Here is a 21,557-nt window from a genome sequence, read left to right as displayed (position 1 = left end):
GCTGATCGCTGACTGTTTCGCGCTGAGTGCTTCACCACCTTTTCCATAATTAGACCATTACTTTAACAGGTGTGCCACTTCCCTGCTTTCCTCCTTCCTTCTGAAAACATCTCTCCACACTCCACGTTTTATTTCATCAACTTCAGCCTGTCTGTGAAATCTAGCTGAGGTGTTAGAGCAAAGCTTGTAGTCTTTTTTTTCCACCTTGTCAGGAGAGTCAGGTGTGACATTGAGAAGTTCAGCTGACACTATAACACAGCAGGATGAAGGAGAACAGCTCGGGGAGTTAGTGGAGATGTTTGTACTGCAGAAAGTGCGTGAGATATCGCTTGACAGCCTGTGTTAGCTGCTGTAGCGTAAAAGTAGCAAAGAAATACCTTTTACTATGTACGGTGCATTACCGTGCCATATTGTTTCGGGGCGACTGCGTTTTTCTTTAGCATCTCGACAGGCTTAGGAAATATTGACAAAGGCTCATTATATCACACTATAGAGACACTTAGCAGGTGGCACTGCTTCAGCGTGACCTGACGTGCCTCGGCGCTGTATACCCGCTCTGACATGAAACACATGTAGCGCTCTCGCTATCTGCCACGCGGCTCTCTCCAGCTTTTGGGTGGTTTGGTTGTGAGCCAAACTGACACAGCAAGTCTCAGTTGAGATGGCATCCATTAGTCTCTCATTGACACGTCTGTAGTGTACACTAGTGGCGGGCGCCTGCTCTGGGCCACGGGCATTGATTCATTGTCAGTTTTTCATGAATGATGATGAGCGTAAGAGGTCTCATTACCTTATTATGTTCATTAAATCTTGTTTAGTTCCTGTGCGTTTGATCTTATTGTGCATTATTAGCTCTAGCAGAACACTGGGTTGATAACAGATGCTTTTTGCTGTTGTTTCTGTATTCTTTCTCTTCTCTGAAACTTATTTCAAGGGAATGACAGAGTCAAATCCATCAGGATTATGCCACTGTGCGACTGCCATTAGACGATGCAGACTGATGTATTCTTATGCCACGCAATTGGCTGTGGCGTAATCTGTTCCACCTCGCTGTGCTTCACGAGGGTATACGAGCCTCCCTCCGCATGTACACAGATTATTCATCTTCTACTATGCAAGGATAATATTGTGGAATATTTATTTTCTGGTATGTAATAGTTTCTTACCTAAATTTAAAAAATAAAAACATAGAATTTGATTTCTGTGTTTTAATTGAATGGTGTTTTCTGAGGAACAATGTTATTTTAATGATTAGTGTTGAAATGTATCTACGAGGTTATTAATACCAGAAATGTTTGATCATGTGGGGTCATTTTTGGTCCCCATGAGGAAAACAGCCTATAAATCATACTAAATGATGGTGTGTGTTTATTTAATTGTAAAAATGAGGGTTGTGTTAAAGGGTTAGTTCACCCAAAAATGAAAATAATGTCATTAATTACTCACCCTCATGCCGTTCCACACCCGTAAGACCTTCGTTCATCTTCGAAAGACAAATTAAGATATTTTTGTTTAAATCCGATGGCTCAGTGTGGCTTGCATTGCCAGCAATGACATTTCCTCTCTCAAGATCCATTAATGTACTAAAAACATATTTAAAACAGTTCATGTGAGTACAATGGTTCAGTAGCTAGTTAGCTAGCCAGTTAGCATCAGCTAACAATATTTTTCAAATAAGATATTATAATTTTGTAAATCATAATTATTGATTATATTCTTTTTAATTTTAAGCTAGAACTGCCTGTATACTGATTTGACTGTAAATGCAACTTGCTTTGTCAGACTGGGTGCAATATACCCACCCATGGGGACATATTACCCTACATGTAGGGCAAAATGCCCCTTGTACAATTTTAATTTTTGTTAAAAATCTAATAACATGAAAACATTTTTCATACTTGGTTTATAATTTATGTCATTGTCTATTCTGAATACATTTAACTATAGGCTTTTTTTATACTATAATGTGCATTACACACATTGCATATTAAAGTAGTTACAGTAGGACTAGATATAGCAACATGTAAGCTGATCCAGGAAATGTTTAGAATCATCATTTTAATAATATTTTATTTGATAAACCTCCTAATTACACATTTTACACGGTAAATCTGCTTTGCCTGCTTTTATCTTGCAATACTGTTCATAACATATCAGAACAACATAAGATTTAAAGTGCATAAGTCTAAATGTAGGCTAATGGACATACTGTAACAGTGTGAAGTTTTCCCTCGCGGGACCGAGGAGGTTTTAAGACATTTTTTAGGTAAGAAATATACAACAGGTGTCACTCTTACTTCCACAGACCTAGTTAATAATTTGCCACATCGATAGAACATGACTAATTGCGGAAGTGAAAAGGACTATGTAATGTTATCTCAGTATCTATAGTTGTATACGCATGCGGCATCTGGTTCCCTCAGGTAAGCAAAATATGAATTCACAGCTTAATCATTCAGCTCGCGTAAATCGCGTGCAGATTATAAAACGCAAGTAATATTTAATGACTTGCTGACATATGTTATTTCGTTAGCTAATGGCCATTTTTTCCCTAGCGAAGAGAGCTATTCTAGTTTTTGGATAACCAGTGAGAAACTCAAGAAAAATGCAGTCTCTCAATTAGAATGTGAGTCAGTGAATCTCTATGTTCTCTCATTGACCATGTGACCACTAACGTGTATGTATTATAGTGATTATGATTTCTATGATGCAGTGATCTTCATACATTAACGATGTAAATATAGTTTTTAAATAGCATATGCGCGAAATATAGTAGATGTAGGCCTATCTATGTCGTGTTTTACATTCTTCCTTTATGGAGTTTGATACAGACATCATTTTCAGACAGGCAAACTGGAATTACACTATGTTCACATAAAAATCAAAACAGTCACTTTCATTTGTAACTGACAACTCTGTGTAAAATACATCAGCTGGTTTAGATTCAAAAGTACATTTTGGTTGCAAATGCTTTAGTAATTATGCTGTCAGGTAAATGGTATTTATTTAGTTGTTATTGTTATACATACTATCTTAATAATTTATGTAAGAATGATATTCATAAGTAGGTAGATTTCTTGAAGACTGTTTTCACTCTGTCTTATGACAGGCAGTGGTTTGATGGTGTCCTTAAATGTGTCGTTTGTTGCTATCACTGATTCCCCTTCATCTGTTGCGATGCAAGCTGGATCCGCTCCATTCTCTTTGATCTTTAACATAAAGACACTATAAGATGAGTGTGCATCATTAGTGCCACAGAAAGTCGCCCCCAGTCTCGACAGCCCGACCTCCATTTTTCAATTAAAGTTGCTTTACAATCAAATAGCCCAGCACAGTTAGGAAAAGGCTGCATTGATTAGTGTACAAATTAACACAAGAAAGAAATCATTCTCCCTCTATAAGCTAATTTGCCGTCCTCGGTTCTCCTTAATAAGTCCCTCCGACAGACTTTTTATATACAGACCCTCCACTGCCTCAGTAAATCCTGTAGATTTAATAACCATAATTGCAATAAATTCGGTAAACATTTAGATTGAATGCAATAACTGTGTCATTTACTCCAGTAGGTTGCTTTAAACGTAATTTAATAAAAGGGCAAAGGACCCTCCACATAGGCTAGTCACTAATCCTTGGTGATCCATGCGTACGCATTAGGCTGAAGCATCTTGGGACGAAAATAGACAACGATTGATCTAGATTTCCTAGAAAATATCTGATCGCCATGGCTTGTTGTTTAGAGAGACTTCACTTGGTGGAGCCTAATTATGTTTGTATTGCTACTCCATCTCAGGTCATTTGTGTTGGGTCCACTGGGTCTTAACGTAGGCCTATTATCATTCAAAGCCTTAAAGGTGTACCACAACATTCTTAGAGGCTAGTTAGACAGTTGCACAATGTATGTGTGTGGCATTTTAACACAACAATCTACATATTGTATGTTAACCACCTGCAATACAGTTTAACCAGATGTTAAATGCCCTTAAAGTAGTAGTTTACCCAAAAATGACAATTCCTTCATCATTTACTCACCCTTATGTTGTTCCAAACCTGAATGACTTTGTTTATTCTGTGTAACACAAAAGAACTGCTTTACAATTAAACAGGCTCCAACAAAATTGGACCTCTTTGACTTTCATTGTATGGGAGAAAAATGCTAAGTCATTTTTCAAAATATCTTCTTTTGTGCTGCCTAGAAATAAATGATTTTTCATTTTGAGTGAACTGTCCCTTTAAATAGCTTTTTTAAATGAAGTATTTATTATTTATTTATTTATTTATTATATTATTAATTGAAGTTTTTTTGTTTTTTTGTCCTTGACAAAAAGCTGTTTTAGATGTCTTTATTCTTATTTTGTGGATACATTTGCGCACTTACCTGATGTGCGTAATTATTTTTGTGAATCGGGCACTAAAATTGCACAGACAGCACATGCAAATAAATAACATTGTCTGCAGGCACAGTTAATTCTTAGTAAATTCCCACCATAATATATTACGTTTTTCAGATAAATAGCCTAATGATTTTCATATTTAAAATAAATCATTTTAAACAGAATTCTGTAATGCTTAACATCTCAATAAATGTACAAGAAAACACAGAATAGGGAAGTGGCCATAACTATTGCAAGCATTACCTCATTTCCAGAGATTTGCTGGTGGCATTTAGGCAGTGAAAAGTTTACTCCCACTCTTTAATGTGAGAATGAAGATCCCTCATCTTTATATACAACCGCCACTAAAACCATTTCATCTGAAACAGTTCAGAACATAATGTCATCCCACTCCATATATCTGCAGCTCATTACAGGGGAAAAAAGGTTTGCAGTAATTAATTACCCTGCTAATTGGGCCCTCAGCAGTATTATTGTCTGTGTCTGCGCTGCTTATTTAGTGTACAAACGAGACCTGCTGCATGATTGTTTCTCTGGTTTTAGGAGACTCATACGCCTAGCTATTAGCACAATGACTATCATTCAGCTTACTGACACTGAGAGTTCAGTTTGGTACTGAAAAGCCTTCATCAGAGAGTTTATTTTGATATATTTATATCTTCATATCTCTTGCTCTGTCTTTGTTTCCACCTGTGCATATGTGTGTGGGTTTGTATTGTTGTTTCTTTGTCTGCCAAACCTAATTTCAGTACTGAAGAGCACATATAGGCCTACTTGAGAAACTGTGCACTGATTGCCATCTAGTTACGTCAAGCAGAAAGGCAATGGCAATTGGAGTTTTTATATATTCATAGATTTTTTTAATATAATTGATGATGCCAGAAAAAATGTTGTTGTCTTCCCTTTTGCCAAATACACAGGAAAACATCAACACTCATAATGAACAGGGCATGTTGCCATCCAAGGCCACTCCCACCAATCTGCTATAGATACACTTACCAGAGTCAAATACTACCTTGCTTTAGTAGGAAATACTTCTTAGCAAACTTTTAGTCATAATGGTGTCAACTTGTATTGTTTCTGGGTTCAAGAATTCCAAGAGTAAATCGTTAGTGAAGCATTCAGCACATTGTAGGCAGTGGCTAAAGGCTGCAAAGAATTGTAAATACGGAGAGAACGGCGCGTTGGACTATCTGTAAAACCTCCATGTTTGTAGTCAACATTTCAAACTGGATGACCACGAATGCAGCGTTTTAGGCCAGGTGGAGAAATCACCGTTCTGTCAGTTCCACCCAACTCCCGAAGCAAAACAACTTTGTGTACAGGCAAAAATTTTTTGAAAAAATATACATTCCGTTTATACATTTTTGTTAGTGAAAAAACCTACCCTTACAATAGCTGTTATGTTAATAACCCTCTGTCGATCCGACTGTCTGTGGGCGGGGATACAAAAATATGGAAGCATTATTTGTAATTTTCACGAAAGCCCCGGAAGTCTGTCAAAAGTCTGCCAGATGACACGTTTAGCACCATCCAGTGGACTTTTTGCTGACAAATAAACATAAATTTCTCAGTCCAGGTAGCACAGAGAACAAGCAAACATTAATCATTTTGGCCACATGTACTACCGACATTGTAACAATACAAAGAAAAATCTGTAAAGTTGCACTTTAATTCTTTATGGATGCTCCCGTGGTAATAAATTTACACTTTGTCAGTAGCTCTAAAGTGTTTTGCAGTCTTTCTGTATTTTAGTCTTTATTTATGCCCAGCACTGTGTGTTAGTGGGATGCGCGAGAAGTTTTGTTTTGCTATAAAAATAAACTATTGTAACTATTGTAAGTGTGTGTGTTATTTTAACATTTATTTCTCTCGCTCAGCAAGCATGGCAGATCTTCAGGACATCTCCGGTGCTAAAATTGAGCTACAGCCTGAAGCCATCACTGATATCGGTGTGCTGGCATCCAAAAAAGAACCTCCAGCAGACTACTATATCGTGAGTTTGCAGTTGCCAAAAATATATACAGTATGTGATTTGGTCCCTACAATTTATAAATAAGAATATAATAAGCAGTTGTTTATGAAATTTAGTTAAATTAACACTAAAAAATAATGAAACAAACATTATAAATAACATAGAATGTAACCTAAACATCTATGGAAGCATCTATGGTGTGCACCTTTCTTACAATTGCGAGTTTACATCTCATAATTCTAACTTTTTTCTCATAATTGCGAGATATAAACTCGAAATTACGAAAAAAAAGTTTTTATATAAAAAGAGTTTATATCTATATAAAAGAAAAGTATTAGTTGCAAGATATAAACTCAAAATTGCTAATTATAAAGTCAGAATTGTTTGATATAAACTCACAATTTCGAGAAAAAAGTCAGAATTGGGAGTTTATATCTTGCAGTTTAGACTTTTTTCCCCCTCAGAATTGTGAGATAAACTGTAAACTCGCAATTGTCATTTTCTCACAATAGCGAGTTTATATCTCACAATTCTGAGAAACAAGCATTGCGAGATATAAATTCACAATTCTGACTTTTTTCTTGCAATTGCAAGTTTGTATCTCGCTGTCTTTTTATAAACTCGCAATTGCGTGTTATAAAGTCAGAATTGCGAGATAAAAAGTTGCAATTACCTTTTTATTTCTTATTCAGTGGGGGAAACAAACTTCTATAAAAATCCAATAACATGACTGAAAATAATAAGAAATGTAAGTATTTAAATAAAATAATCAAATGTAATCTGTCTTGCAGGGACATCTGGGAATGTCCTTTTACTCTTTGTTTTTAATATATATTTTAAATATTATCATATTTTACTTATTTTAATTGACTTAATTTACTTATTTTATTAATTGTCTTGTTAAAAGTAATATAAATCTTCACAGTAAATTAAACGGTAATCCATATTTTTGTACTTACAAAAAACTATACATTTTGTAGTATTTTGCAGTAAAACGTAATGTCCAATAAAAGTTTTTTTTTTTTTTTTTTTTACTGTAGCATTTTTTTTTAAATGATAAAAGTATAAGAAAAAAAAGTAAATCCTAACAAAAATAAGTAGAAACATACCCTTTTACTGTTTTTGACTACAAATCACCCCAATTCACTAATTTGAACTAATTCACACTTTTCACTTATAATAATTTTTCAATACAATTTAATGTATTTTAATTTTTTATAGTTTATTTTAATGTATTAAGTCTAGTTTAGTTGATTAGTTATGTTTTGTGATGGTTTCTGGTTATCATTTGTTTGTCATGCAATTTAGTTTGTTTGCCCTTTAGCTTCAGTTTATTAATGTTTCTCTTACCCTATATCAGGCATTGTTCAGTGTTTTTCAGGTATTAATTGGTAAGTTCTTTTTTTTTGTTGTTTTTTTTTTTTTTTTTTTTTGTAGTTAATATCTTTTCATGTTGTTCTGGGTGGTTCTTTATAAATAAATCTGCATTTGGATTCAGTTTCCTTGCTAAAGTTTAACTTTTAGTTAAACTTGCTAAAGCCTTATAAAACAGTGTAAAATTACAGTTTTACTCAAAATTAAACATTTAAAAAGTAAAAATTATATGTTTTTATTTACTTCCCTTCCCTGAAGGCACAAACATTATTTATTGACAAGGTTAGGTTTTATTTCGGATCTTCCTCTGGCCGGCTCTGAGCCACGAATCCTTCTGCCTATGTCCTGAGGATAGATTTTAACAACTCTTTCAGATGAGGCCTCCAACAGAGCTTGGCACCAGTGCCCTGTGTTTGTTTAGGATTCAGATGGCACTGACACAAGGGTGGCTGGTTCTCCGGCGCTTCTGCAACTCTCAGCAATCCCAGAGCACTGAGAGGGGAAACTAGGACAACAGTATCAATGGCCTCTAGGAAAATGTTTTGTGTGTGTGTGTATCTGTTGTGTATGTGGGTGTGCCACAAAAAGACTGAGAAAAGAACCAGGGCGGAAAGAGAGAGGGGAAGTTTTGTGAATAAAACAAAGCACAAAGCAAACACTGTATAAAACAACCCTCCGTTAAGCTTACGGGCAGCTACAGTTCTTCCTCTCCGCTTTCCTCTTCTCCCTCCATTTTCTTTCTTCTCTCTCTCTCTCTCTCTCTCACTTCCCGCCCCACCCACCAGTCCCCAACTGTTGCCGTCTCCGGCGGGTTGTCTGTGGGTTGGCACGGTGCTGGGGTTCTGCCCACTGGCGCTGAGGATCCGGTGCACGCCACATGGCACCAACGTGTTCTCAGAGGCCCTGTTCCGCTTGGCCTTTCCCTCCATCACACGCAGCAGGATGCAACTGTTTCACTTTGTTTGCACAAACAAACACATTTATTTATTAACAACCTTTACACAACAAAATATATATGAAAATTTAAAGATTTGATGTTTAGAAACTAGTTTCATTAAAGCTTTGACTGTTTTATACTCTGATTATCTAATCAGCAGGATCAAATAATTTTATTTGTGTAAACAAACATTTATTTATTACAACCAGATTAAACAAAAACTCAAACATGTGTTTGTTGTTTTTAAGATCTAGTTTTAGCAAGAGTTTTGAAGTTTGACAATTCTAAACTGATTATCAATAGCTTCTTACTGTGCTCATCTATCCACTGTCATTTTACCTATACAAACATATTAACAACCTTTAAACAACCAAATATAAAAATTAATCTTTCGATTTAACTTTTTTTTGTTTTTAGTGTTTGAACTTAGCCCATTTGAAATGGTTAGCTTCTGTCAATCAATGCAACTGTATCACTTTGTTTGCACAAACAAACATGTTTATTTATTAAAAAAAATGTTATGCAGCCAAATACAAAAGAAACTTAAACAATGTGTTTGTTTTTAGCTGCTAGTTTTAGCAAGTGTTTTAAACTTTGAATTGTTTGTACTCTGTTTATCAACAGCTTCAAACAACACCTTTTTTGTCTCACTTTGTTGTCTCTGTTTACTAACAACCCTTTTTTATATAGACAAAAGCTGATAGATATTTATTTATTTTTTTTTTTCAGTTTTAGCAAGTGTTTGAATTTTGACCATTCTACATTATTGTCAACAGTACTTGAGTATCTAGCAGCATGCAGTTGTTTCACTTTGTTTATGCAAACAAGCATGTTTACTTATTAACAACCTTAACACAACCAAATATAAACAATAAATGAAAGATTTGTTTTTTAGTAGCTAGTTTTATCAAGACTTCAAAGCTTTGACTGTTTAAAACTTGTCTAACCAGCAGAATAAAATTAATTAGTTTTAATAGCGCAAACAAACACAAAAACCTTCACACAGCCAGATATAAACAAAAACTGAAAGATTTGTTTGTTTTTAAGTGCTAGTTTTAGCAAGCATCACACAACTTTTTCGCTTTGTTTGTTCAAACAAATCTATTTATTAAACAACTTTACACAACAAAATTAGTTTTATCTAAGCTTCTGAACTTTTATCAGCAACCTCTAAACAGATGCAAGTATACATCAACAGACAGTGAACCATTAGACACAGAAGACTTATATTTAAGCATCTTTCAATTGTGTTTCAAAGTTTATTTTATTTTCCACTGAAGTAAAGGTATCTCCGCTCCCTCTACTAGTCCCAATACTTAGAAACTGTTTCCACATTCAGTCTGCGTTGCCTGCCCCGGCTGCACGGTGGCATACTGACTCCTTTGGTGCCTGGTTCCTCCCTGTTTGACTTTGGGCTTCACAGCTCCAGCTCTTTGTTTACGCTGTCAGGAGGAGCGGGGCACTGACCTGGAAAAATTGTCCAGGATGGGTTGTCTTGTAAAGGGAGGAGGGAGACGGGAAGGAGAGGAGGATATTGCGGTTGATGTATAGACTCCTCCTGAGAGCTTTGGTCCTAGCCAACGGCTGCGGACGCTGTAGCTCCACCACACTCTTGCTGTCTCTGTCCACCACTCTGTCTTCCTCTGTGTCTGTTTTTGTCTGTCTTTTCTGAAAGCTTAATGTATGCCTGTCAAGACCTCACAAGAGTTCACTTTAGAGTTGTGTGCCTTTCAGGACTGAATTGAGAATAGCTATTCAATATATATATATATATATATATATATATATATATATATATATATATATATATATATATATATATATATGTACATATATAATATAATGGAATAAGAACTATACTAAGAGATTATATAATATTGTAGTTAAAACAATGTGGTGGACATTTTTTGGTTTTGATGGATATGTTGATTTGACAGTATTATGACAGTACATAAATTAAATATACAATATAATAATCAGGTAAATATGAAAATATAAATTGCATTCTAAAATTACAAATATATTCCACCATATTCCAATTTTGTCACAAAAATTGTGTTGGACTCATTAACTGACTTGTGATTGTTGAATTTCATTGAATTGCAATTCAGTAAATTCCACTTCCTGTCATTGCAATTCTAATTCAACACCATGTGGCAAATTCTTAAATCATGACTGCCATTGTTTTTACTGTATTTCAGAAAGGCATCTCTGCAGAGCACAATGAAGTCTCATTTAGCTTGTTCAAAGGCCTTCTTTGTGAGGTCTTATCTCTTCATTGTTGTCCCATGGGGGGCCAATGGTATTTTTACCCTTTTTAGGAGGCTGAGGATTCTTCTCCACTTGCGTAGGGCTCTAATGAGATGGAGTGAGAGCTCAAGCAAGCCTTAATTAAGCCAAGTCTGCACATAGCAGGGCAAAAAAAGGAAACATGCTCATCGTCCATACATTAACTTGATCTCACCTCAATGCACATTCTCCTCTCTGTGTATTTTTTTTTTTCTTTTCACGTAGGTTGCACAAACAACAGATGGCTTCGACGCCAACCTGTGGAAGGACAGCATATTCAAATCCAAGGTCACACGCTATCTCTGCTTCACCCGAGCTGCCACCTCCAAAAATGTAAGTGTAAAAGTGTAAACGTGCACATTGCAAGTTTTTCTCAAGTTTCTTCACACGCCGTCATAAAGTGTGTTTGCCCCGTTTGCTTCAGTCCATCCCTCATTAGGGTTCTCTGCAGATCTTTGATCACAAACTCCTTCAAAATATGTTCCTCCTTTAAAGAGAAGTATCTAAACCGAATGCAAATACTACTCTGCATTTAGAATGGTTTGAGAATATTTTTTTTTCACTTGATGTGTGAAGTCCCAGCATGTTTGCATTTGAAAATTCATTGATGATCTCTAGCTCTCCCGAAGGAATTTGGTTTATGATTATTCATAAACGCAACTCTCCGTGTTACTAGTTTACGATTTCATTTGGCTTAATTAACCTGGTCCCTATAGACAGTTTGAATACCTCCCAGCCATTCATCAAAGATGGAGAAAGCATCCAAAAAATGTCAAACTTTTGGTCTCTGGGGATTCTTGCTTATGAAATATGACACATCAAACAACCATCCAATATGCTTGCTAAAGGAGCACCTATTTTAAAAGATTCCTCTGTGAATTGGAACTATTTGAACATTTCCCTCACATTCGGCTGAGCTAAATTGAGAATGAGCGTCTTTTTATGTGCAGGTATCTGTCTCAAAAGTGAAACAGGTGGCCCAGTCATGCTGTTTAGGTTATCGGTCTTCATTTAAGGTGAACAATGCAAAGTTGAGTTGCCCTACCTTTATTGTTCCTCTGTTTGCTGTGTAAGCGAAGGCAAAACATAGCATGTCTTTTTAGAAAGCATTCTACACTTTATCTCTGTCTAGAATTAAAATCCCTCAAAATTATGTATTTACTGAAAGAAAATTACCTTGTGTTCATAATTGGGTTTAACCTGCTGATAGCTGTGCTTGTAGTGTTTGTGAGGATGACAAAAATAGGCTGTGGATAATAAGCTTGTTTTGGTGGGTCATTGTTATTCAGTGTTGCATCTCACCAGTGCATCTGCTTTTTCCTTTAATATGCACTGTTGCCACAAAATGCCTTTCACTGATTAATGAATGAATATTTTTAAAACGTTTTCAGTCCAGCCCATAAAAAAAAAAAAAAAAAAAAAAAAAATCTAGTTTTTTGTTTGTTTGTTTGTTTTCTTCTTTATTGCAAGGGTTTTCAGCCAGATGTCCAGGGGTCACAAGGAAGTGTTAAATAAAAATGTAAAAGAAAAAAAAAATGCATGTTCATTTGATACAATGCACTATACATACATGTTTATACATTGTACTTATATTAAAAAAAAAAAACCCTGCAATTTCTGTAATTACATAATTACCTTATTATTTAATGTAACTACATAGTAGTTAAAGACACCTAATATAATGTGACCAAAATTATATATTATATATATATAATTTTATATATATATATATATATATATATATATATATATATATATATATATATATATATATATATATATATATATATATATATATAGTTAATCATTTTAGAAAGGGATCCCTCACAAGGAGATCATCATATTAAGGCGTCTTTAACATCGAAATGTTTAAAAAACCCTGCTCTTTGGAATAATATCATGATATATGTGGGATATAATGCCACATTCAAGGGCATGGGCAGTCACTATCATAACACACACATGTACGGGTACATGTTCAAGACTGCTCATAGCACATGGTAAATCATTAATCTAATGTTAACCTTTGGTCTTAAAAAAGTGTTTTTCTTTTTTCTTTTTTTTCTTTTTTCTTTTTTTTGCTCTTTAAAATTTGTAAAATGTATCCCGACCAGTTGTTAGGGGAAAGTTAATTTTAAAAGTAATGCATTACAATACTGCATTAGTCCCTAAAAAAGTCCCTTATTGCGTCAGTTACGTTTTATGAAAAGTAATGTTACATTACTTTTGTGTTTATTTTTTTTTTTCTTATCTGGGCTGGGCAGCTTGTTCTGTTTTTGGTTAATGTTAAGGCCATTTCACATCCAAAAGGAAATGAATAAGCCTCAGGCTGAAGGAAATGTATATTTACACCTGTACAGTAGAGGGCGCACCACAAACAAATATTATGGATTAAAGAAGAATAGGATACAGGAGAAGGAAGTTACTTTTATTTGTAAATCTAATCTTAAGTAATTTTTGCTTATTAGTATGGTTGAATTAGATTGAAAGTCAGCAGCAAAGACATTGGTTAATAAAGTGAGATTAAATACATAAAGTATATTTGTGTGATTTAATACAGTAATTATTACGTTTGCATAAAATTTTGAAATTGCATTTCACAGTTTTTATTCATTTTGAGGAATACTGAATGTTTTTGTGCAAGTGAGATGAATAAATGCATGTTCACATTTAGTCTAGAACTACAATAACCATCATGCAACACCTCTGCACTTTATTTCTCAAAACTGTCAGTCAATAAATGTGAAAAAGTAACTTGCGTTATTTGAAAAAGTAACTTGGATATTTTGTTATAAATTGAAATTGTAATGCGTTACTTTACTAGTTACTTAAAAAAGTAATCTGATTACACATATAATTGTAATGCGTTGCCCTCAACACTGGTTACGACCACAGTGAAGCTGTAAACTCATCTTAAAACTAGGTGTAAACAAGGCCATTGTTTTAGCAAACTCACATTTGTTTTGTGAAATCAAGTCCCACCCTACTTTTTAAGGTGCTATATTGTTATCATTGCAGGAAAGCTATACATCTTCTAAGCTCCATATTATGAGATTCAGAGATGACGTTGCACTGTGACTGGTTTACCCAGGACAATTCCTGCCTGTTGATCAAGTTAAATGAGAGCTGCAGTTTTAGTATGTAGCACATCAGTCCCCTCTGCCACCTCTCCAGCATGGAGTCTTAAAATGTGTGTCTGCACTGTTTTGAAGTCCCTGACGCTAATAAAACATGGCAGCGCCATCAACAAAGGCTATTTTGTCTGTCAGTCAAAGTGGCCCCCACTGTAATTGTCTATGACAAAAACAGATTCTACAGAATTAGCCAGTGAATTATGTGGTGGGAAGTAAACAGTTTGTGATTTATCATACTCAGGGTTGGAGGTAGATGGCCCTTTGTCAGGTCCTGATGGGAAAAATCTCTCCCGCGTCTTTTATTAAAAAAAAAAAAAAAAAAAAAAAGTGTTAAAAAGAAGAAGAAAAAAAACATGCCTCATGCATAGTAATAGCATTCATCCATATTCGTACCCTCAAGTCAGAACTATGAATAAAAATGGTCTGTAGTGGTAATAACTGCCGGGTAACAGTAGCGACGGCATCCAGAATGTCGGACTCATCACGTCACGCTATGCTAGCTGCACTCTTTCAGGGCTTTTGCTGGATTATTGCTATTTATTACTGCGAAAAATGGAACCATAATGAGTCCAGGCTGGGAAGGCTGAGGGAAAAAGTCATGCTTGAAAATGTCAACTAAACAGCTCCTGATTGTTTTCAAGTACTCCCTGTTCTGAAGCACAAGCAATTTGGCCTGCCACCGACTGGCCCTAGCGTTGGGCTGCCATGTCTGAAGATGATGGCTAGCACACAGGTGCTTGCATGCTTAAAAGAGGGCAGCGATTCAACAAAATTGTGTGTGCGTGTCTGCAAAATACTACAGTGGCCTTTCATTGTAGGTACGAATCATGCATAATTGAAAGCTGCCTGTTTCCAGATGTAATTTTAACTTCTGCGAAGTGCTTTATTGAACAGGCTCATTGTTATAATGGTTTAAACTCATATAATCATTATTATATCACTAAATTTTGTGGCAGAAGCAATTATGCAACGTGGTCGTGGACATGAAGTTGATTGACTTGAAGGACTGTTTGCCAGAGGGCTTCACTCCGATCCAAGACACCATGGATACCCGTAAGCACAGTTTCCTTCAAAAATAGACTTTTTTTTTTTTCCTCTCTCTCTCTCTCTCTCTCTCTCTCTTCTCTGTAGTCATCCTGAGGGAGCGCTTCTCCAGAGGTTGTGAATGTGAATGTTTCATGGGCTCAGGTTTAGCTTAATTTATGATAGTGCGAGAGAGTAAAATAAACATTTTGCCCTGAAGGTAGGAGGAGAGGAGAACGATGAGTCATTGTTTATCTCTGCCAGAACCCAGCTTTTCTTTATGATGTGCTTATTTATTTATGTATTTATTTGTGCAGAGCGGGAGTGGATGGTGGTTATCTAATATTAATGAAATGCATTCCCTTGATGCTTTAGTGCTTTTTGAGTGCTATGTATTTCTCCCCTTCTCGTCTTCTCTCTTCTCCTCTCACCGCGCCTTTGAGAACGCCGCAGTATTATTTTGGCATAGGGAGTGAGGGCAGCATGTTTATTATTTTCATTATTATTGCATTTACACGGCCCTCGCCCCGGCGCCGCCTCAAAACGAATGGGATGGGCTCAGGAGTAATATGGCCGAGTCTGGTAGCGGGTTCTGGAGGAATGACTAAAAAGAAGATGGAGTCTTATTGGGCGCTGGTTTTAATGTGCCACTTTATTGTAGTAAAGACATGTTTAATAGATGCCTCAGCCACTATATTGCCATTTCACTCTCAGTCAAGTCTCTTATATGCTTCTTACACACTTGACACTGAAGATTCCCCTCTAGCTCCCAAAGACATTTTTATGCAATTATGATGGGCTTTCATATACTTATATGATGTTTTGAGGCTGAAGGCACATATACGTTGCATTTATAAGGTGTTCAAATATTAATGCATATATATATTTAGCTTGTCTGTCTGAATAAACCGTTAGGAAATAGGTATTTTATATATATAATACGTAGTTAGATTGTTGTGTCATTGTTTATAAGGCTTCCCAAGGACAAATGGGTCAGGCAATATGTTTGCGTAATGTTGGTTTTAGTTATGAGTCTATGGGACTGTGGCATATAAAGGCACGTTTGGACTCTGGTGTAAATGTAGTTAGACTGCTGATAAATGAAAGACATGATTAGGGCTGTTTATGTTATGACTGTTATATCTCTTTCTCTCTCAGAGGAACAGGCTTTGAGGAAGGATAGGCTGTGTGTGAAGTTGGTCCCCAGGAACAGCACCGATACGGCTATATGTGATGTGGTTATACTGGGGAAATCAAAGCACAGCCTCACTAATTATACATTTATAGGGTAAGATATCATATATTTGGATAAATTACAAACATGACATGTCTTTTGAGAATTATTGTGTTTGATGTAGATGTTTTGGTCACTATTCCCTCTGAGGGTAAAAAAGTACCAAAGTAAATATCCTGGAGCCATGTTTATTATGCTGTCTGAATCGTCATTTTTTTAACTGAAGATGATTGTTCTTCTGGTCTGTCTGTGTTTTCCTCTAGTGCCCCTCAGTGCCTGCGGCCTGCTACAGGCATTATGGGTGCTTTCTTTACTGGTGCTGCTTTTCCAACAGTGTTTAAAGCCACTCCTGATATGTCTTACAAACATTAGATATTATTTTAATGCCAATTTTAAATGTTTAATGTAACACCATATCATACCATATAGACTGAGCAAGTGTTTTTGCTTTCAGGCTCTCACAGCAGGTTTATACAATGGCTGTTTAAAAGTTTGGAGTCGGTAACATGTTTTTGAAGTCTCTTATGTTCATCAAGGCTGCGTTTATTTGATCAAAATAAATAAATAATAATAATAATAATAATAATAAACAAATTTGTGAAATATTATTTACATTTTAAAACTGTTTTCTAATATATTTTAAAATGTAATTTATTCCTGTGATGGCAATTTTCTGCAGCCATTACTCCAGCCTCTAGTCACATGATCCTTCAGAAATGATTTTAATATGCTGATTTGGTGACTAAGAAACATTTCTTATGAAAACAGATGTGCTGTTTTATATTTTTTTGTGGAAACCGTGATATATTTTTTCCAGGATTCTTTGATGAACGGTAAGTTTTCTGAATATTATCAAGTATTATTAATTATTAAAAGTGCTAAAGAGGATGTTTTGTTTTATACATTTTTGCAATATTACTTGAAACTGTCTTTACTAACTGATAAAAGACTATTACATGCAATGTTTTTGTCAGGAGACAGGAGTAACAACTGCAGATTATGAATTACCTGCCTTGAGTCCGACATAATGAATCCACTAACATGACACAGTGAATGTTGGTGGTAAACACTCGTGTTCCAATACTCGTGCACGAGTTTTGGGAGGTGTTCGCTCAAAATGAGCTGTGAAGGAGGGGGGTTGTTCTTACGCATGCGCTCATTTCAAAAACTCAGTAACGGTCTTTGGTTTCTCAGTCGACGAAAAGATCCTCTTTAGCACCTTTAAAACCCCAATCTTACATTACGGACCCCAATCTTATATATAGTTCAGTCATGAAACTCTTCTGAGCAGTTGATTGGTTCTCGTAAAGCCAGCTGCTTTGGCTAAACAATCTTTTTGTTCTATCAACTAAACCTATTTATTTCCGTCCTGAACCGGCTCAATTCAGTGTAGTGCACCATGGGTTTTTTCCTAGCCCCACACCTTCCCTAGCACCACCTGCATAGATCTGCTCTGGGGGTTCTCCATACTTTCCTTGCTTGTATCCTATTCACTCATATCCTATTCACTGTATTTATGTGCGTGTTTCGGCAGTAGCTTTAACTCATGACAGCAGCAGTAGTCCACCAAGACAAAGCCTATACATATTCTATTCTTATTACTAAATGCTGTTTAATTCTATTCTGAGAATTGAATTAATTTTTAAATATTCTTGATGATGCTTGGTTTGTCCACAGAGAGCTGAATAATTTGGGGATTTGGTATCAGCTGGGAAAAGTCACTAAGTCGCAGGACACAGGGCACAAAACGTCCTCTTCCTCTACAACTGCTTTTGGTGTTGTCAGGTAGGACCCTTCATAAGAATACAATATACTGTACCATATAGCCTATATATAGGAGGTGAAATTGTTCATTGTCATTGAGTCTCATCAGATGTGGGATATTCCAACAATCTGTAAAATTAAGTATACATATACATATCCATATACAGTATGTAGGAAGTTGGAAATTCAGCCTTTTCGAGTTGAATGCAGCATAAGATATTTGAGTGTGTTTCCATTGATAACCCGAAGTTCAGCATGGACAAAAAAGCCACGATGTGAAGAAAGTGCTCAAGCAGAGAGACTGCCATGAGGAGAGCTCAGTCTGTTGTCTGCTTTGACACACAACAACAACAAAAAAAACACAGTCTGCCCAGCAGCCACGCACATAAACACACAGCCTGAAGGGAAGAAGACAGAGGGGGAGTGTGACTTTGTACCTCATCCAACTCAAACATGTCAATTATTTATGAGCAGGAAGTAGTGGGGTTTTTCCTCTGTAAATAGTAAATAAACAATCACGGCTCCCCTCCAATGGTTCGTTAGTGGGGGTATGTGGATGGTGCCAACTGAAAGTGCTAGATTTGAGCATGCCAGAAGGCCATGAGGGTCTTGGCACTGCAGTTAGGGCCTCTGCACATAAAGTCTATTTGGAGTTTTAGTTCTGCAAGCTTTAGCCACTTTATATTTCAATACCTTTACAACAAGGTTGCCAGTTCAGTACTTTTACCTTAAGAGCCTGCTGCTGGACAAATTATGAGGATTTGAGAGATAATATAGTCTCAGTGTTTAGTATTGCCTACTTTGGAGGTTATACACAGCAAAATCCCCAGAGTTAAATCAACTCTGCTCAGAGAACATATGGTCCCTCTCTACATAGAGTTAAAATAACACTGGATCAGAGTTAAAGTTAATGAGATAATATACTGTTTGTGAAGTTGTTTAATTTAATTTCTTTTATCTTCAGTTGATTTCATCTAGGGCTGTGGCTGGAAGTCATTTGTAGTTATGTTTCTCTTCAGTGATTCTGCTTGTTAACAGCAGGTGTTCATCACTAATGCTCAATCATAACTTAATTAATCACTTAATTATCTCATTAACTTTAACTCTGCTTCAGTGTTACTTTAACACTATATAGAGCAGGACCATATGTAATCTGAGCAGAGTTGGTTTAAAGGTCCCGTTCTTCGTGATCCCATGTTTCAAACTTTAACAACAACATTACACACTAACTAGAGTATAAATAAAATCTGTAAAATTTTAAAGCTCAAAGTTCAATGCCAAGAGAGATATTTTATTTAACAGAAGTCGCCTACATCGAACGGCCAGTTTGGACTACATCCCTCTACTTCCTTCTTTAATGATGTCACTAAAACAGTTTTTTGACTAACCTCCGCCCACAGGAATACACAAGAGTTGTGTTTGTAGAGTGTGTTTGTCGTCGAAACGCTGTTATTTTCATCCCGCAGTCCAATCACCTTTGTTTGGCCTTCCCAGGGACGCTGTACTTAGAGATCAATGGTTACAATTTATGTTTAACTTATTCCCGATAATTATTATTGTGGTATCCTTACTGCAATAGTTAATGTTGGACTGCAGTGCACATAATGGCCACGAGAGGGGACTGTGTTTATGTATATGGCTGTTTTCCGTACGAGATACTCTTCTGAGTGAGTGCTAACGTTGTACATTTTCTGTCGCTGCTTGTGGAGATTAAAGAGTTCAGTCTCTCGGGAATTATTGTCTTTTGTGTTCATTCGGCACAACACCACAATAATCCACATGTAAAACTATGTGCAGCACACGTTATGGTTAGAGGCGTGACCTTTCCGGGCAAGGAGCGCTAAGCTACAGAGTTTCTCACAACTTTGGTGCCATTCATGTGACTCATAAATACAATCATCTCATAAAGACAATCTTTCCAAAAAATGACTTGAATGCATTATTTGCGTTGGGATTGACTGTGATGCCTTAAAATGCTGCCTATGTAGTAATCTTGCTAGATTTTGGAATGGAGCAATAGAAAATATGTCTTTCTACAAATTTCATTGAAACGTATTTTCAGTGTATCGCCAGGTGAATGATCAAGCAAACAGGTCCTCAACAATACTGTACAACATTGAAAGGACTTTATCTTTTTCCTTCAGTTTTGTTCACTTCAAATGAAATATGGCGTTGAATCTGACTTGGGCCGATTCACACATAAATTCTTTGTGATCATTTGTTGCTTTCATCCTGCGATGAGCATAAGATTTTCCATTGGGCTCCACTTGAAATATTGTCTGAAGTTTTTGCTCTTTGAACCTTTGCGCAAGACCAACCTCTAAAACCTATCGTGGTTGCGTGGCTTGAATAAAGCCCTTTGTGCTGTGTATTTTTTTGGAAGGGGCAGCTATAAGGGAGAAGTGTTTGATGTCTCTAAGTCATCCTACATCCAGTCCCACACTTTCACACACTTCCGTCTCACTCTGTTAATTCTTCTCTCTTTTGAAGCCACTTTTCAAGTTGGAGAAGAATAAATTGTACCTCCAAGCGAGGATCCACGCCTCCCCACTCCGATACCTGCTGTGATCACAGACTGTGCACTTTGGTGTTATTACATTTCATGCTCCTACGTCTGTGTGAATGTCCAACTGCAATCTGTGAATCTGTGAAAAAGAACTTGGTTAAGAGGCACAAGAGGTAACCAAGAGCTTTATTGAAGATGTTGTTGGACTTTTCCAGCTAGCTTCCACTTGAATTGAATGTATTTGCTACAGAATAACACTTTTGTGGCTTTTAGTCCATGTCCATTAGCTTTGAGGGAATTTATTGTTCTTCTAAAAGTTTAATACCACTTACTTCTGGCTAACAATTGACTGTAGCAAATCATATTAAAAATACCTAAGTAATAAAGTCAATAAAGGTCAGTAAAGGTCATTAAAAAGAAAACAGATCTTTTATCTAATTTAAATATAGTTAAAGGTGCAATATGTAAGAATTTTGCAGTAAAATATCCAAAAACCACTAGACCAGTGTTATATATTTAGTTCACTGGAGTACTAACAATATCCCAAATGTTCGCAACTATTTGTAAATTGTGAGAAAATTGCAATTTTAACCAAGGCTCCGGGACGTGTGAGGAGTCGCCTGTCATACCTGCGTTATCCTCAGTTTCCAGTTTTATTTTGTAGAAACCATGGAAACACCAAAGATGCTTTAATATATTACATGTTTTAATCAGAGGTTGCGTTAGAATTTAACATTGTCCGTCATTTTGACGGACAGGGTCGTAAAACATCCGTCACAATCTATTATTACCCGTCATGTTAATTTTCCTATTTTAATTATAATAACACATTTAATTGCTTTTATTTTTGTTCACATTTGAACAAAAATAAAAGCAATTAAATGTGTTATTATAATTACAATATGAAAATTAAAATGACTGGTATTCACA

The 21,557-nt window shown here is 36.0% G+C and overlaps 1 protein-coding gene across 3 annotated transcripts in view; it reads left to right on the top strand.

Moving 5' to 3' along the window:
* The first annotated feature begins 2,344 nt into the window (after nucleotides 1–2,344).
* Nucleotides 2,345–21,557, top strand: part of mvb12bb (multivesicular body subunit 12Bb) — a 53,964-nt gene continuing 34,751 nt past the window's right edge. The window contains exons 1-6 of one of the 3 annotated variants that reach the window (XM_067395076.1): nucleotides 2,345–2,423; nucleotides 6,272–6,387; nucleotides 11,192–11,299; nucleotides 15,060–15,153; nucleotides 16,282–16,411; nucleotides 18,035–18,142. In XM_067395076.1, the coding sequence (XP_067251177.1) occupies nucleotides 2,402–2,423; nucleotides 6,272–6,387; nucleotides 11,192–11,299; nucleotides 15,060–15,153; nucleotides 16,282–16,411; nucleotides 18,035–18,142 (578 nt within the window). In that variant the 5' untranslated portion in view covers nucleotides 2,345–2,401. Of the gene's footprint in view, nucleotides 2,424–2,555; nucleotides 2,627–6,271; nucleotides 6,388–11,191; nucleotides 11,300–15,056; nucleotides 15,154–16,281; nucleotides 16,412–18,034; nucleotides 18,143–21,557 lie in introns of those variants that run through there. The other 2 variants (XM_067395075.1, XM_067395077.1) reach the window with 2 other exon arrangements.

This window comes from Chanodichthys erythropterus, chromosome 9 (assembly GCF_024489055.1).
Source record: "Chanodichthys erythropterus isolate Z2021 chromosome 9, ASM2448905v1, whole genome shotgun sequence".
In the NCBI taxonomy this organism is placed as follows: domain Eukaryota; kingdom Metazoa; phylum Chordata; class Actinopteri; order Cypriniformes; family Xenocyprididae; genus Chanodichthys; species Chanodichthys erythropterus.
The sequence above is the reverse complement of the archived record's forward strand: the minus strand, read 5'-3'. Positions and strand labels throughout refer to the sequence as shown.